General features: G+C 45.2%; 1 protein-coding gene across 5 annotated transcripts in view; it reads right to left on the minus strand.

Annotated features, from left to right (window-relative positions):
- Positions 1-15,252, minus strand: part of LOC110129206 (phospholipid-transporting ATPase FetA-like) — a 110,100-nt gene that overhangs the window by 9,136 nt on the left and 85,712 nt on the right. For 4 of the 5 annotated variants that reach the window (XM_070480291.1, XM_070480292.1, XM_070480290.1 and 1 more), the window contains 9 exons: positions 14,139-14,304; positions 11,970-12,158; positions 11,146-11,261; positions 6,424-6,588; positions 3,960-4,071; positions 3,461-3,566; positions 2,946-3,093; positions 2,244-2,427; positions 404-627 (listed from right to left, as the gene is read on the minus strand). In XM_070480291.1, coding sequence (XP_070336392.1) covers positions 404-627; positions 2,244-2,427; positions 2,946-3,093; positions 3,461-3,566; positions 3,960-4,071; positions 6,424-6,588; positions 11,146-11,261; positions 11,970-12,158; positions 14,139-14,304 — 1,410 coding nt within the window. The remainder of the gene's footprint in view (positions 1-403; positions 628-2,243; positions 2,428-2,945; positions 3,094-3,460; positions 3,567-3,959; positions 4,072-6,423; positions 6,589-11,145; positions 11,262-11,969; positions 12,159-14,138; positions 14,305-15,252) is intronic. The other variant, XM_070480293.1, reaches the window with a different exon arrangement.

Consider the following 15,252-nt stretch of genomic DNA (forward strand, 5'->3'; position numbering starts at 1 on the left):
ATCTGGCAAGACCCAAAGGCCTCCTGAGGCTTAGCCTGTTCCATAAAGATTACTCTGGATCCTAAAAAACTCAGACCCAGGAATCTCACCCTCACCACCCCCCACCTCCATTACATATGTTTGGAAACTCTAGGTCTCTATGTCATGGAAAAGATGAAAATATCTTCTGGGAGAGTTCTGTGGGTAGAAGTCAAGGCTGAGTCAGAGCCAGGCCAGAGCTTCGAAGTCTAAGGTTAAGTGCAGGGCTTAGGAGACGGGATCATCATGGGTGAGTTTAAAGGATGGATGTTGGCATGTCACACACAGGTTTCTAGAGGTGAAAACGGGTCTGAACTGGCTGAAGTGGAGGAAGATTAGAGAAGGCCCACTTGACCAGAGTGGAGAATGCCATTTGAGCACTTACCTGTGCAGAAAACCCGCTGTAGAAGGCATACCAGACGTGCACCAGGGTGAAGGTGAAGTTTTTGTAAAAGAAGTAGCTTAGAAACTTGCACATGCGGTTATAGGACCAGCGGCCATGAACCAAGAGCAGACGCTGAAGATAGCGGAACTGGGATAAGGCATAGTCGCTGCTGAGCATGGCCTGCATCCCCTCCTGGCCACTGATGCCAACTCCAATGTGGGCAACTGCAAAGGAACCCCAGGAAATTCTCAGTCAAAGAGCTTGCTCTCTGGGCTCACAGCCTGGGAAGTGTATGATTAAGGCTGAGATCACGTTTCATGTACCTCTTATTTTACACCTGAAAAACACTGGTAGGCCTAGCGGAAGTGGTATTTGCTCACAGGGGTCTTTCCTCCTTAGTGGACTTCCCTTCCCCCACAAGTCAGAAAACAGCCCCTTCATTCACACGTTGTTTTGGATGCTGCCCCTCGAGATTACCAGGCATGGCTAGCATCTGTAGAAGTCTGTCCCTGACGGTCTTTGTACTTCCTACAGCCATCTGGGCTCTCCCCTACTGCCCAGATGCTCAGGTAAAAAATTTCTTGTTATCTCTTTAGCCCACTTAAAGATTCAGGATGGATATCAACCTAACACATCATTTATTTATCTAAGTTTATCTAAGGAGCTAAACTCCCAACTGTTGGGAGAATAGTTATGTACATACTTTGTTAGTAAGAAATGAGTTCCTCAGGAAGCTGAAGGTGTCTTTTTCTGGATAAAGCAAGGGAGACTTGGCTTCAATCCCTGGGTCAGGAAGATTCCCTGGAGAAGGGAATGCTATGCCCTCCAGTATTCTTGCTTGGAAAATTCCATTGACAGAGGAGCCTAGCAGGCTACAGGTCACAGGGTCGCATAGGGTCAGACATGACTGAGCGACTAATACTCTCACTTTTATGCTTGATGGAAGACAAGACTTAAATTTCTAAAAGTTTTAATTGGCCTGTTGTAGTATAGATTAAATTCTTTGATCTCCTGGCACTCTGATTGCACTGCTTAACAGAATAACTAAAACCTCTGAGGCCCTAAAAGTCAAAGAAGTTCTAGAAACTGGAGAAAGAGAGCAAGAACACTTCCTAGTGTTGAAACTGAGATTGGCATGTATGCTAGTGTTTTCAGTATGGGGAGAGAGGCTGGACTAGAGGACCCCTAGACGTTATCATAGCTCACAGAACTACAAGCTGCTGGAGGCTCACAACAGTCAGCTGAAATTAACACCAGTTTCAGCCATTTGCTTCCATTACTCTGAAGCGTCAGTAAGTTTGCTATTCTTCTCCAGCCAGGGGAGTCAGGGCAAGCTCTTGGGAATACTGCCTCGGAGAGGAAAAGATCCCTGCATCAGGCTGCACGGCTAATTCCCTGGTTGGGCAGCCCTGCTGTCTGCCTAACCTTGCTCAACTCTACAGCCTTCAACAAAGGAACCAACCGTGACTCCGGCCCCAGGGCCCTTTCTGGGGGCTCTGACACCATCTCAACAAGATGGGCGTTTTGTTTGCGTAGCTTGTTGCTCTCTGAGTATGTGCTCGTGTTCATGTTGGGGCCATGGGTATCTGAGTGCGTGAGTGTTACACGCGTGAATCTGAATGTGTGTGCATGGCCGTATGTAATGATGCATAAATAAGTGGGTACTCAGGTGCCGAGGAACATGAATGAAGTTGCAGAACAATATAAATGTACAATACATACAGGAGATATGCAGGAGAATGGACCAGCACCACAGTGCCACGCACATCAGTCTTGCCCATGGGAGAAGGAGAGGGCCGGCCCGTGGCCAGGCACTGCTGCCCCCAGCCCCTCCACATGCCTTTGATCATGCTGACGTCATTGGCTCCATCACCGATGGCCAGTGTCACCGCCCTCTTGTACTTCTTCACCAGTTCTACCACCTGGGCCTTCTGGAGGGGCGTCATCCGGCAGCAGATCACCCCCTTGCACATGCACGCCGTCCGCAGCAGTTCCAACTCCAGGTTTCCTTCTAGAGCGTGGGCCTGCAGGACCAGGACACACCTACATTCCAGGCTGCCCCCAAAGCTCTTGGGACAGAACCTTCCTCGGCCCTCTCTTTCCCCTCCATTCTCCCCTCGCAGGCAGAGCTGCTCCCAAGATGCTTCATTCCCAGGGAAGCCAAGCCCCCAGGTCAGTTCTAGGCATTCTGACCCAGCTTCCAGTGGGAAACCATGAGAGTCTCCCACTAGGTCAAATTGATTGACTGGGTTAAAAGGCCCAGAGACCTTTTGGAGGACCTGGTTCGGCTCACTTCCCCTCTTCCTCAAGTAATGGGCCACATCAGCAGTGAAGAATTTGGAAAAGGAAGGAATAGGCCCTTGGCTTCTCTTTCCTCATTACTCCTGCCTAGAGAAGGCCGGGGAAAGGTGTCTGACAGGGAGGGGGCCTAGGGTAACTCAAGGAATAGCAAAAGGATCTTGAAATTTCCTGGAAGTGGGTTGGACCTAGGAACAGAGTTCCTTGGAAGAAGAGAACAGAGTTGTAGGTCTGCATTGCCCACCAGACTGCAGCCGGTGATGATTAAGCCATAGCTGCCACTGGGCGCCTCCTCGGGTATTTTGAAGGGCGGCTGGGGCTTTGTGGCGAGGTAGCTGTTTACGGGGTCTGATTCCAGTAGAGAGTCGGGTTTCATCTTTTCCCGTGCTGACCTGCAAGCCAAGAGTGATGATTAACGTCTGACCGGAAGCCCTAGAGCCGAGGGAGGACAAGGCGTCCCAAGGTGGAAACGGGCCAGACGGACACAGAACGTCTGCAGGGTGCCTCCCGGGGCCTCAGACTCGACCGCCTCCCGAGACCCAGCCCCGCCTACGTGTTATCTGCCCATGACACTTCTCCACCTGCGCACGCTCCTTGAGCTCTAAAGCTTCCTCACGAAATTCTCTCCGATATTTTAGGTTTCTGTTTTGCCCTCCCCCACTTCTCTGTTTCTCTGGTAATGCGGGGGCCACACTGGGGGCAGAGATGGGCGGGAAATCTCGGTTCTGGTGACAGGCTGTGGCAGCTCTTCCCTCATACCTGAGTTCTCCCCCAACAGTCTCATCGTCGTTGCCTTTCACGATAAATATCTCATCCATCTCGTCCTCGAATATGTTGCAGGCATAGGCAATGTTCACAGCAGTCTCTGCAGGGCAAGGGGGGACGCAGGTCGCAGCTGGCTGGGACAGGGGCTTTACGGTGCAGACGCACAAGGAGCAGACAGCGGGCTGCAGACCCCGTGCGTCCACATTTGCCTCGGAGGCAGCTGAACGCGTTTTTCACGAGTCAGCAGAGACGATATTCAAACATCCACAGGACAGACTTGTAAGTTATCCATCAATAACCAGGATCATTCTGGCTTAGCTTCCCCTAGGAAGCTTGCCTTATTACTTAAAGCAATTCTAGCCTGTACTCACTTCTCCAGGCAATCTGGATATACTTTCTTGAATAGTACTGTGTCCGTTTCTATGCTAGATTTTATGGGGGACTGAGATATATTTAGGCTGTAGCATTGGTCAGGCAAGGAACTCCCCTTTACCTTGTTTATCTCCAGTTAAAACCCAAATTTTAATCTTGGCTTTGTTCAGGGTGAGGATCGTCTCAGGTACTCCATCCTGCAGCTTGTCTTCTATGGCTGTGGCCCCTAACAGCTTCAAACAGAGATATCAATGAGAGAGGAAAAGGAAGAGACTCATGGCATTTTGTTGTTGATCAGTCGCTCAGTCATATCTGACTCTCTGTGACCCCATGGACTGCAGCACGCCGGGCTTCCCTGTCCCTCACTACCTCCCACAGTTTGTTCAACTCATGTCCGCTCAGTTGATGCCATCCAACCATCATCCTCTGTCACCCCTTCTCCCCCTGCCTTCAATCTTTCCCCGCATTTAGTGGTATCCAACAACTTGACTGGCACCTTAGCATCCTCTTTAGCAAGCTGGCTCTGTCCTGGCAAGAGGGCCTCAATGGCATAAAACTCACGACCCCCTGCCCTTCAACAGACACACTTCTTCAATCACACACTGACATCAAATTTAGAAATAGATTATAAGGAATAAAAAGAGGGAAGAAGACTAAGTCATACATGAAGCTTTGTGCCACTTCTAAATCCTCTGTTTCTCAACACACTTTTCCTTCTCCCTTGCTTTCAGAGCACGTTTCCTGGCTTTGGTCTCCAAAAGTGGTATGTCTCAGACCAGGGACTCCCAAATCCAACTCTAGTTTTTCAGCTCTAAAAGAGTTTGGATGAACTTCATTTGTTTGTATCTACTGAGGGCTTCTAAGGTTTTTAAGGCCTTTCCCACACTAGATCAAAAGCATGTTGGTCCACATCATGCCTTCTTCTCAATGATACCCTGCTGACCACGGAGGGGGGCACCAACACGGAGTCTGAGGAACTGACAGATGGACAAATGACCGACTGACTGCTGCTGGGCCTCTAAAAGGACAGACTTGAAACACTAACCGCAGAGCCTACCACGGAAGGAGATTTGCGACCTTTGGCATCTCTAAATTTTCCCATTTGGCATCAGCAATTTCTCTTATTTTTACTAAAACAATTCTATTTATTTATTTTTGGCTGTGCTGGGTCTTCAGCTGGGTCTTCAAAAATGCTGCCTGGGCTTTTTTCTATGGTGGTGCGCAGGCAGCGTCTCTTGTTGAGGCGTGTGGCCTCGAGGGCGTGCGGGCTTCAGTAGCTGTAACACGTGGGCTCAGCAGCTGTGGCTCCCGGGCTCCAACAGGCTCAGTAGCTGCGGCACAGGAGCTTCGCTGCCCGTGGATCTGGGATCTTCCCAGACCAGGGGCTGAACCCCTGTCTCCCGCATTGGCGGCTGAATTCTCAACCACTAGACCGCAGCAATTTCTCTTTTTATAGCAGAGCCTGTATCAACCTGGTCAAAAATTTTGGGGTCACCCTTAACTTCTTTTATCATATTCTATAATCCACCAGCAAATTCTGTGGGCTCCACTGTTTAAAAATGTACATAATTTGATCATTTCTCACCACTTCCGCTACTTCCGTCTGATCCCAGCCATCATCGTTTCTCTCTGGTGCTGCTGCAGGTACTTCCTCCTTGGTCTCCCTGTGTCTGCACTTGCTTCTTCATAGCATAAGCTCCACAGGGCAGTCAGGCTGATCCCTGTAAAAGCTCTCCCACCCTCCTCAGGTTGCGCTCCTCAGAGGTTTTCCATGGCTCACTCTGAGTCTTTATACCAGCCTGTCAAGGCCTGCTGCTGGCGTCTCTGCTTCCTGTCCCTTCATTCACGCCTCCTCGCTTACACGGTATCAGTCACAGCAGCTGCCTTGCTCTTCAACTAACAAATTAGGTCTGCTCCTGTTTCAGGGCCCTTGCTTTTACTATTCCTTCTTTCTGGAAAACTGACTCCCCAGAGATCTGCTTGGCTTGCACCTTCTTCAGATCTCTGCTCAGATGTCTTTTTCATGGTGAAGACCTAGTGCCTTATCTAAAACAGCAGTTATGCTCTGTCTTCTATACACACACACATGCATGTGCCGATACTCCCCGCCTTTCTTCCTGGCTTTATTTCCTGCCACAGAACTGTTACCACCTAACATACTATGTATATATATTACTTTTCGGTCTGTTTTGTCTACTACTACATGCTCAGGGCTTAAAACAGTACCTGGCACAGCAGTTAATAAAATATTGTTGAATGAAAGAATGAATACTATTGTCTTGATTAATCCATCAATTAATTCTGGATTATCTAATTTGCACATCATTCAGACCTGATTTCTTCCCGATTACTTAGCTTCTGTGGACATCTTTGAGATAAGAAACACTGCCAGAAAGATGAAATTTACTACCAATGCATTTTTTCATTATTTATGGATTTCAAAGATCAATATTCTGAGTCAGCTTGGATTCCAGTATCTAGAGACAGCCTGACCTATGACTTGCCAGAAGCCTTCCTCAGAGTCCTCGTTCAGTCTCCCAACTGCTCCCCTGCCCCCAATCTGCCTCTGATTTTCTCACACTAACCATCAGGTCTCTCTCAATCTCTTCACAGACAATTGATATTTCATTTTCCCGATTCTCCAAAGACAAGCAGGCTTCACTGTGCTTCTTGCTCCAGTCCTGGAAGAATGCACTGTCCAGCTCTCGGTAGGCCACCATGAGGGTGCGAAGGCCATCACTGGCAAAGTCCTGGAAGACACGTGTGTGCACTGAGTGGGCTTGGGCTGAGTCAGGGCTGAGTCGAGGGACGACAGACCGGCCCCACACGCTCCCTCTGCCCGCAAGAGGTTTTACTGCCTCGCATCACAGCGCTACTACCTAGCCTAACCAGAAAGCACCTGTTTTCTCAGTCAGATGTCCTAAAGACAAGGCCAGCATAGCTGGGTATAAAGTCTGAGAATACTTCCGAGACAGAAGATTCTAACTTCTACCTATGGTTAGGTAGTTTGCTGTGACCATGGTAAAGAATGAAGCCTTCAGATTTCTTCTAAAATTGGAATAGTAATTCACCCTCCACACAGAAGATAATGATGTTTATAATATGAGAAAGAAGGGAGTAATAAAGTAAAAAGGAATTTTTATAAAAAAATAAGGGTGTTACTGTTTTTTTTTTTTTTACAAGCATACATTCATTTATTTTCATTTCTTCCTGCCTTCCTTTATCAAGTATGCAGTGGGCATCTTAAATAGCAAATCTGTGTATCTGTCTACAGCTGGTTGGTTTCCCGGGTGGCTCAGTGGTAAAGAACCCACCTGCCCAAACAGGAGACGTGAGTTCATCCCCTAGTTTGGGAAGATGCCTTGGAGAAGGAAATGGCAACCCACTCCCCTTCTTGCCTGGGAAATCCCATGGACAGAGAGGAGCCTGGTAGGCTACAGTCCATGGGGTTGCAAAGAGTCAGACATGACTTAGCAACTAAACCATCACCACCCCCTACAGCTGGTTGGCTCAGGTGATTAGTCATAGCCAAGAGTACTAATGAGGCCACTGCTGAAATGCTCTCTGAGTAAGTTAGTACCTTTTGCTCTTTGGCCACCAATGTATCCTAACTAACCACAACTAACTCTCTTGCAGAAGTATACTCTTGGTTATAAGGAAAGCAAGGGGACAGTGTGGATAGTTTGGGGCACAATCCATATCTAACTGAAAGTGGGTTAGAAGCAGACTTTGCGTTTTGAGAACTGCAAATGAATAACAATTCTACACAATCACTGGTAATAGTGAGCTTTAAAATAATTCACTTTGGCATCATAAGACCGAAGAGAAACAGAATTTATCACCTTGATATTTTGTTATTAGTTGTCTGTATAACTCCTGAGTACTTTATGTTAGCTGTCGGGTAAAAATAACATCCAGGAATATCTGTAGCGAATCCTACCTCTTTTTTTAAAATTAATTAATTTATTTGGCTGCGTCCAGTCAACCCACTCCTGTGTTCTTGCCTGGAGAATGCCAGGGATGGGGGAGCCTGGTGGGCTGCCGTCTATGGGGTCACACAGAGTCGGACAGGACTGAAGCGACTTAGCAGCAGCAGCAGCAGTCTTAGTTGCAGCATGTGAGATCTAGTTCCCTGACCAGGGGTTGAACCCCAGGTCCCCTACACTGAGATCGCAGAGTCTTAACCACTGGACCACCAGGGAAGTCCCAAGAATCCTCTCTCTTCAATCTCTTTACTGTTGACAGGTGAAGTTATAAAAAAGAAGGCTGAAAGATGATCTCAAGAGACTTCTTACAAAGGAAACATCTTCATACTGCTTTCCCTAATGGTTGCACCAGTTTGTATATTCCCACCAACAGTGTATGAGGGTTCCCTTTTCTCCACATCCTCACCAACCCTCGTTATTTCTTGTCTTTTTGATAATTTAAAATAGAATTGCCATACGACCCAGATCCAGCTATTCCACTTCTGAGTATTTATCCAAATAAAATGAAATCACTAATTCAGAAAGATACATGCACCCTTATGTTCACTGCAGCAATATTTACAACAGTTAAGACACGGAAACAACCTGAGTGTCCTCTGATGAATGGAACACTACGCAGCCATAAAAAGCAGAAATCTCACTATCCGTGACAGATGGATGGACGCGCACAGTACTATGCTATTTGAAATAAATCAGATAAAGAAAGACCAGACACCATATGATTTCACTCATATGTGGAATCCAAAAAACAAACAAATGAACAAGCAAAACAAAAACAAACTCATAGATAAAGAGAATATATTGGGGGTTACTAGAGGGGAAAGGGGTTGGGGGGTGAAAGGGGGTCAACTGGTGGGGATGGGTGATAGCAAGACAAAGTGGTGGTCACTTTGAATATATACAAGTATCAAATTATAATGGTGTACACCTAAAACTTATTTAATATTACATGCCAATTTTACCTCAATAATATATGTACATATATGCACATATATATTCAGGAATTAAAAATATACATCAGCCATTTAAGAAAAGAAGGAAGAGATATGGCAGAAATTGATCTTGCATGGTCTACTGATGAGAGGTCTTGGCAAGCCTAACAATACATTGACAGATTCTTAATCCAGTCAACAAATACTTTAGCAGTCTGTCCTTAACTTTATTTCCTACATATCTCTTGCTTGTATGTTTTTCTTTTCTCTTGTGGGGAGCAAACTGGGGCCCTGGGGTCCTGACTGCCGCCTGTTTTTGTGTGATCTGTTTGCGGGATTCCTGTCTTAGGGGGCTTGGAGCTGCGCTTCTGCATGAATGGGTTTCTGGAACTTGACTCTTACAGAATATCCCCAGTGGTTAATAGACTAATGGAGTCAGGCTCCACTATGGGTATCTGTTAAGGTTGGTTGCAGGTCAAAAGATCTGAAATGGTTTTATAATTTCCCTTTGAATCCAGTCTGTGGAAATGCTGAGAAGACACCCTAATTCATGTGTTCTGTATGGTTAAAAGATAAGGGAGGTTTTCAGAGTAGCCTATAACACACACACACACACAGAGAAACAAAACTGTGACCTCAGGAACCCAGTATGAGAGCTGTCCTATGAGGGACATGTCAGTGATTTTTTTCAAAAACTGGAGATACAATGTTATGTGCCATAAAAATCACCCTAATAAAGTGCACAATCAAGTGTAATATATAGGTACACAATTATGTATAATATAATGTATATGTATATATATGTATACACCTGCAACGTGGGAGACCTGGGTTTTATCCCTGGGTAGGGGTACTCCAGTATTCTGGCCTGGAGAATTCCATGGACTGTATAGTCCATGGGGTTACAAAGAATTGGACACAACTGAGCAACTTTCACTTTCTATGTATCTATATGTATATATATTTATAAAGTTGTGCAACCTTCACTATTATCTTAATCCCAAACATGTTTATCATCTCTGAGATGATGAAACCCCATTACCTATTAGCATTCATTCCTATTTCCTTTTCCTGTAGCCCCTGGTAACCACTAATCTACTTTCTCTTCTTCAGATTTGCCTGTTCTGTACATTTCACATAAATGAAATCATACTGGCCCTTTGTGACTGGCTTCTTTCACTTAGCATAATGTTTTCAAGGTTTATCATGCTACACATTGTAGCATGTATTAAGTATGTCTTTCCCTTCTGTGACTGAATAGCATTCACTGTACAGATTTATCACATTTTATTTACTCATTCATCCACTGATGGGGATCTGGGTGGTTTCTATATTTTTGTTATTATGAATAATGCTGTTATAAGCATTAGTGTACATGTTTTTGTGCGAATGTAAGTTTTCATTTCTCCTGGGAATATACCTAGGAGTGGAATTGCTGGGTCATATGTCAATTCTGTGGTTAGCTTTTTCAGGAACTGCCATTGCCAGACTGTTTTCCAAAATGGTTGCACCATTTTACATTCTTGTCAGCAATGTGTGCAGGTTGCAATCTCTCTATATCCTTGGTGGTACTCATTATTGTCTGGTCATCTGTTTGATTTTAGTTACCTTAGTGATGTGAAGTAGCATCTTACAATTTGATTTGCTTTCCCCTGATGGCAATGACATTGAACATCTTTTCATGTGCCTATTGACCATCTGTTCTCTGATTTCCAACTATGTGTTAATGTAGGGCCACACCAAAATGTCCTAATAAAATAGCATTTCCTCCAAACTATTTCTTTCTTAAAATACTTCTCTGATCTACCTCTTCTCCCATCACATCCCCTGTCCTATCCCTCCAACCCTTGAAATATCCAGGTTTAGGGGTAGAAACCTCAGTGAGCAAGAATATGGTTTTCCTTTCTAATGTTAGCAAACGGGAGCCACTCTCTTTCTGTTACATCTCAAATCCCAGAAGGTGGAAGTGGAGTGGGGCAGGTAGGTAACCATGGGATTCTAATCCTATAAATAACAGATGATGGTGTCACACAGTCACCTAAACAGTCCAGGCCTGGTGATTTCTGCTCCATACCTAAAAGGAGTCTGTTCCTGTCATGACTGGGCCAGGAATCACAGAGAGTCCTGATTGTAGTAAGTGCTCCTACAATACATTCTCATCATGCCCCCTGGGATCCTGGCCCATTCAACTCCTCACTGCAGAAGCTGGCAACCTGGTCAATGAGAATCCCACAGAAGGAGGTAGTTTTTACTCTTCTATCAATTAAAGAGACACAGATACCAATCTACCTTATACTGAAACACAGTGACGTGGGGACCCATATGTGGACACACATCCAGATACACAGAGCCGCCTGCTGCTCTCCTCCCCCGCAACCGGAACACTTACATCTAAATGGTCCATGGTTATGTCTTTGAGGGATCCACAGGATGGATGGAGGAGCTGACAGAGGATCGTGTCTGCACCCTTGCAGAATAACAGTATGCGGTTTTCAGGTGTCCTCACTGAAAATAAGCAAATTAAGCAAAGTAACCAGATGGGTCCATTGTCACAAGGCCATGTCAGAGCCACTGAGGGATGGCAGAAGGCTGTTCCCAAGACGTTTGTTTCTGATACCGCGGGGGCTAAGCACTCAGGGAGCGGTCACACAGGGTGAATGACGAGGGCTGCGGAGAGCGAGAGAAGATCGCTTGGAACCAGTGTTTCCATGGGTTCCACATCACCTATGGAAGACTGATACAGAATCACATTTAGCTTCTCAAGTCCAAATTCCAGACCAAGGCCCATACCTAGTGAGGACCAAGGAATAAAAGTGACCTTCCTCTTCAGTCTGAGGCCCAAACTAATTGACAGCAAGATAGTATACATTTCCCCCATAATGTCCGCCCCCATTTCTCATTCCAAGTTCAGGCTTTATGAGTCTATTCTCCATTCTTATCTTGGTTTTAAAAGTTCTGAGAAGTCACTATCCAGGATAACTAAATAAGGGGCTTAGCATGTGGTTGTTAAGTTTACATATGTGTATAGAAGGAAATATAAAGAATTATGAGAGAGAAAGTGGGAATGGCTGTGTTTGTATTTGTGACAAGAGTGCCTTGGAAATAGCATGCGGGTGAGAGAAAATATTTGTGTGCAGACAGAAGAGAAAATCAACGTGTGGATGTATATGAAAGACAAAGACGGGGAGAGGGCTGACGGGGAGGGGCACCCACCAATAACAGACATCCTCTTGCGCACATTGTTGAAGTCCAAGATAGCCAGCAGCTGGTAGATTCTCGTTTTCCCCATTTCAACTACCACGATTGTCTCAGACGTGCGGGAACGGAACACAAAGCCAAAGTTCCTGGCAGCAGTGACCAGGGCACCTTCATCTGGGGACTGAGCCTGGTAAACCAGCTCACCTGGCAGGAGAGAAGGGGGCAGCCAGAGCCCATAGAGATGTGCGGATGAAGTCCACCCAGAAGTTAGGTTGTCTTCCAAGTGGCTGACATAAAGATGGAGCCCCGGAGGGGGCATCTGTCTTCAAAATTTCCTCATGAGTCTGGCCCTAAAAGGCCAGGTTGCATAGAACAAGTCAGTTTCTTTTTTCTTTCTAATATTTTCACCTCATTTCACAGATCTGAGTTAGTATTATAAAGGTACACAGTACATGTACACAAACAAAACATAGGTAGCTACTTTCCAACTTTAGAGGGTAAAGGTGGCTCAGGAGGTTGTTAAAAATGAAGGTTCCTGGGTCCGACCCAGACTACTGAATCCAGAATCACAAAACCTGGGAGGATAGTCCAGGAAATTGAGTTTTAACAAACCTCCTGAGTGAGTCTCATGCAGATGGGTCTATGTAAAGTGCTCCTGCATGAGACTGGCTGCACTTTGATGAACACTGCTACAGGGTAACAAGATTGATGGTTTGTTTAGTAAACAATTAGAAAATATATATGAATGAGTATGGTTGCCTTTGAAACTCTCACCCTGGGAAGTTAAATGACTTACTCTGTTCAAGCAATCTTTCAACCTGATATTACTCAAGACATATCTGGAACTCTTCTTTTAGGATACCCCCATAACCTGAGCTATGTTTTGGATTATTTCTCTTTCGAAGGCCAATTTAATTTTGAAAAATAATTATGCACCACCAGAATATTATACTTGGGAATGATGTGGATGAGGCAGTATAATTTTAGGTCAGACACACAACGTGTCCAAGGGATAATAAGACTATTTTCTTGTGTGTTTCCTACCTTGGCACTCACTCAAGGAAGTAAACAAAGGTAAGTCCAAATATGCTTCAAGTCATAGCAATTTATTGGAATGTCAGACCTGGAGAGGCCTTGGTGGGGTGGGAGCTTATGGGGCCAGATGACACAAGATTTGGGCTCTTATTCCATTTTTGCCTTTCTTAGCTATAGGGTTTTTGTCAAGTCACTTAATTTCTTTTAGCTTCAGCTTACTTCGCTATAAAACAAGGATCATTCTTCTTATTCTGCAGAGGGCTGTCATGAAGACTGTGGGAGGTAAAATAAATGAAAGCAACTTGTAAAATTAGAAAGTGATGTAAAAATATAAGGTGTTACTCATGGCAGTATTCTATTAAGTCAATTATATTGACTTTAAAAGATGTGATTCACTTGGCTGCCTAAATTCTTGTTTGTTAAGGAAAAGGTCTTTTCAAATTAAAATCAGTAATTTCTCATTATTTACAAAAAAGATTTCAATAAATTCATGGATGACATTGTCATATTTGGTGATTGAAGAAATTAGGGTATACAGGGATACCTTTAAATTGTGAAGCAACAAGAGGATGACAACTCATCCTTTAGGAAGTCTTGTCAGAGGTAGTGGGGTCGATCTTGGCAATAAATTAGACAAACTCTGTGACAGAACATTAGAGAATCTCAAGTTCCCTAGATAGCACCAAGTTTGACCCCTATCCGATGACTGAATCTTCTTTAAGACCAAGAGGTTGTTTTCTACTTAAATATATCCAGAGACTAGGAGCTCACTACTTACCTTGACTATCCATCCCATTGCTGGACAACTCTCCCTATTAGAAAGTTCTGTCTTAGATTAGTGAAGTGAAGTCGCTCAGTCGTGTCCGACTCTTTGCGACCCCGTGGACTGTAGCCTACCAGGCTCCTCCGTCCATGGGATTCTCCAGGCAAGAATACTGGAGTGGGTTACCATTTCCTTTGCCAGGGGATCTTCTCGACCCAGGGATCGAACCTGGGTCTCCCGCATTGGAGGCAGACGCTCTAACCTCTGAGCCACCAGGGAAGCCCTTTCTTAGATTAAGCCATTACAAACAAACGATATCAACCCCCACCCCCAAGTCAGCCTAGACTCGACACATGCTCAGTCAGTGAGGCCTCGGGATTACTCACCTTCTACTTTCTCTTCTGATATCACGGTATGACACAATGAGAGTGACAGGAAAAACAAGTGTACCCAGTGATCTCCCCTTTTCACCGCTTCAGCCAAAGTCTTGTCATAAAATGAAAACTCAGGATCGGCCAGATTGTTGTAGGAGAAGTCGACCTTTTCTCTTTTCTGGAACACATAAGCCAGAATGAACTTCCCAACAGCAGCTTGATACTTCATAGAAGGTTGATTGATTTAGGGGCAATTTCTGGAATGTGATGAGAACTCTCAGGAGGATGGGGAAAGAAAAGCAAGATAAGTGAAAGAGATTCTGTGCTGGTTTCTGAGGCCTCTGTACTCTGACCTGAACCACCCATTCACTCAGAAAAGACCCATCACACAGGAGGGAAGCTGAGCACTTCCTGGCAGACCCTTCCTGCCCCCTTTCAACTCCAGCTGTCCTAAATGACCAACGGGCACCTTCAGGCTCCATTCTTCCGAGTCCCAAATCCATGATAAATCAAACCTGAGGGTACAAGAGGCTAACTGTTCCCTATGAGTAAATGGTGAAGTCCTGTCTCTAGCTGCCCTCTATCTGATTTGGGGAGCTGAGGAGGGAAGGAGTTAGGTACAATGATATCCCTGTGTTGCACTATTCCTATTTTAGCCCACAAGAGGGCTAGAGAGGAATATTATAAGATAGAGGCAAGGATGTATAGCAAGGAGGCTTCAGTACCGACTTCTCATTCACAGACTTAATTTTGAACCATTTTACTTGACCCATCAGCACCCCTGATTCTTTCCTGCCTCTAGTCCTTAAGGTTACTGATTTCACCTCGATCTTTATTCCTAATATTCACTACCATTTTCCTGGCTACGGGCTTGGCTCCTTTAAATGTCGACTGTCATTCATTTTGGGTAGGCTGCTGGTAGCCACCTTGGGTAAACATTCTTTTCTGGCTCAGTTTGGTCCCGAGACTCTCTTATGCCCACCCTGGAGTGCAGTGATGTTAACAGACTTCTCCAGCCCATACTAGAATTCTCAAGGATATATAACCAGTTCTTCGTAGTTGTGGTGCTGTTACACCAGAACTGGGCTGGGCCACAATGTGTCAAGTACAGACACAATTGTCCTGC

Source organism: Odocoileus virginianus, chromosome 18 (genome assembly GCF_023699985.2).
Source record: "Odocoileus virginianus isolate 20LAN1187 ecotype Illinois chromosome 18, Ovbor_1.2, whole genome shotgun sequence".
Classification (NCBI taxonomy): domain Eukaryota; kingdom Metazoa; phylum Chordata; class Mammalia; order Artiodactyla; family Cervidae; genus Odocoileus; species Odocoileus virginianus.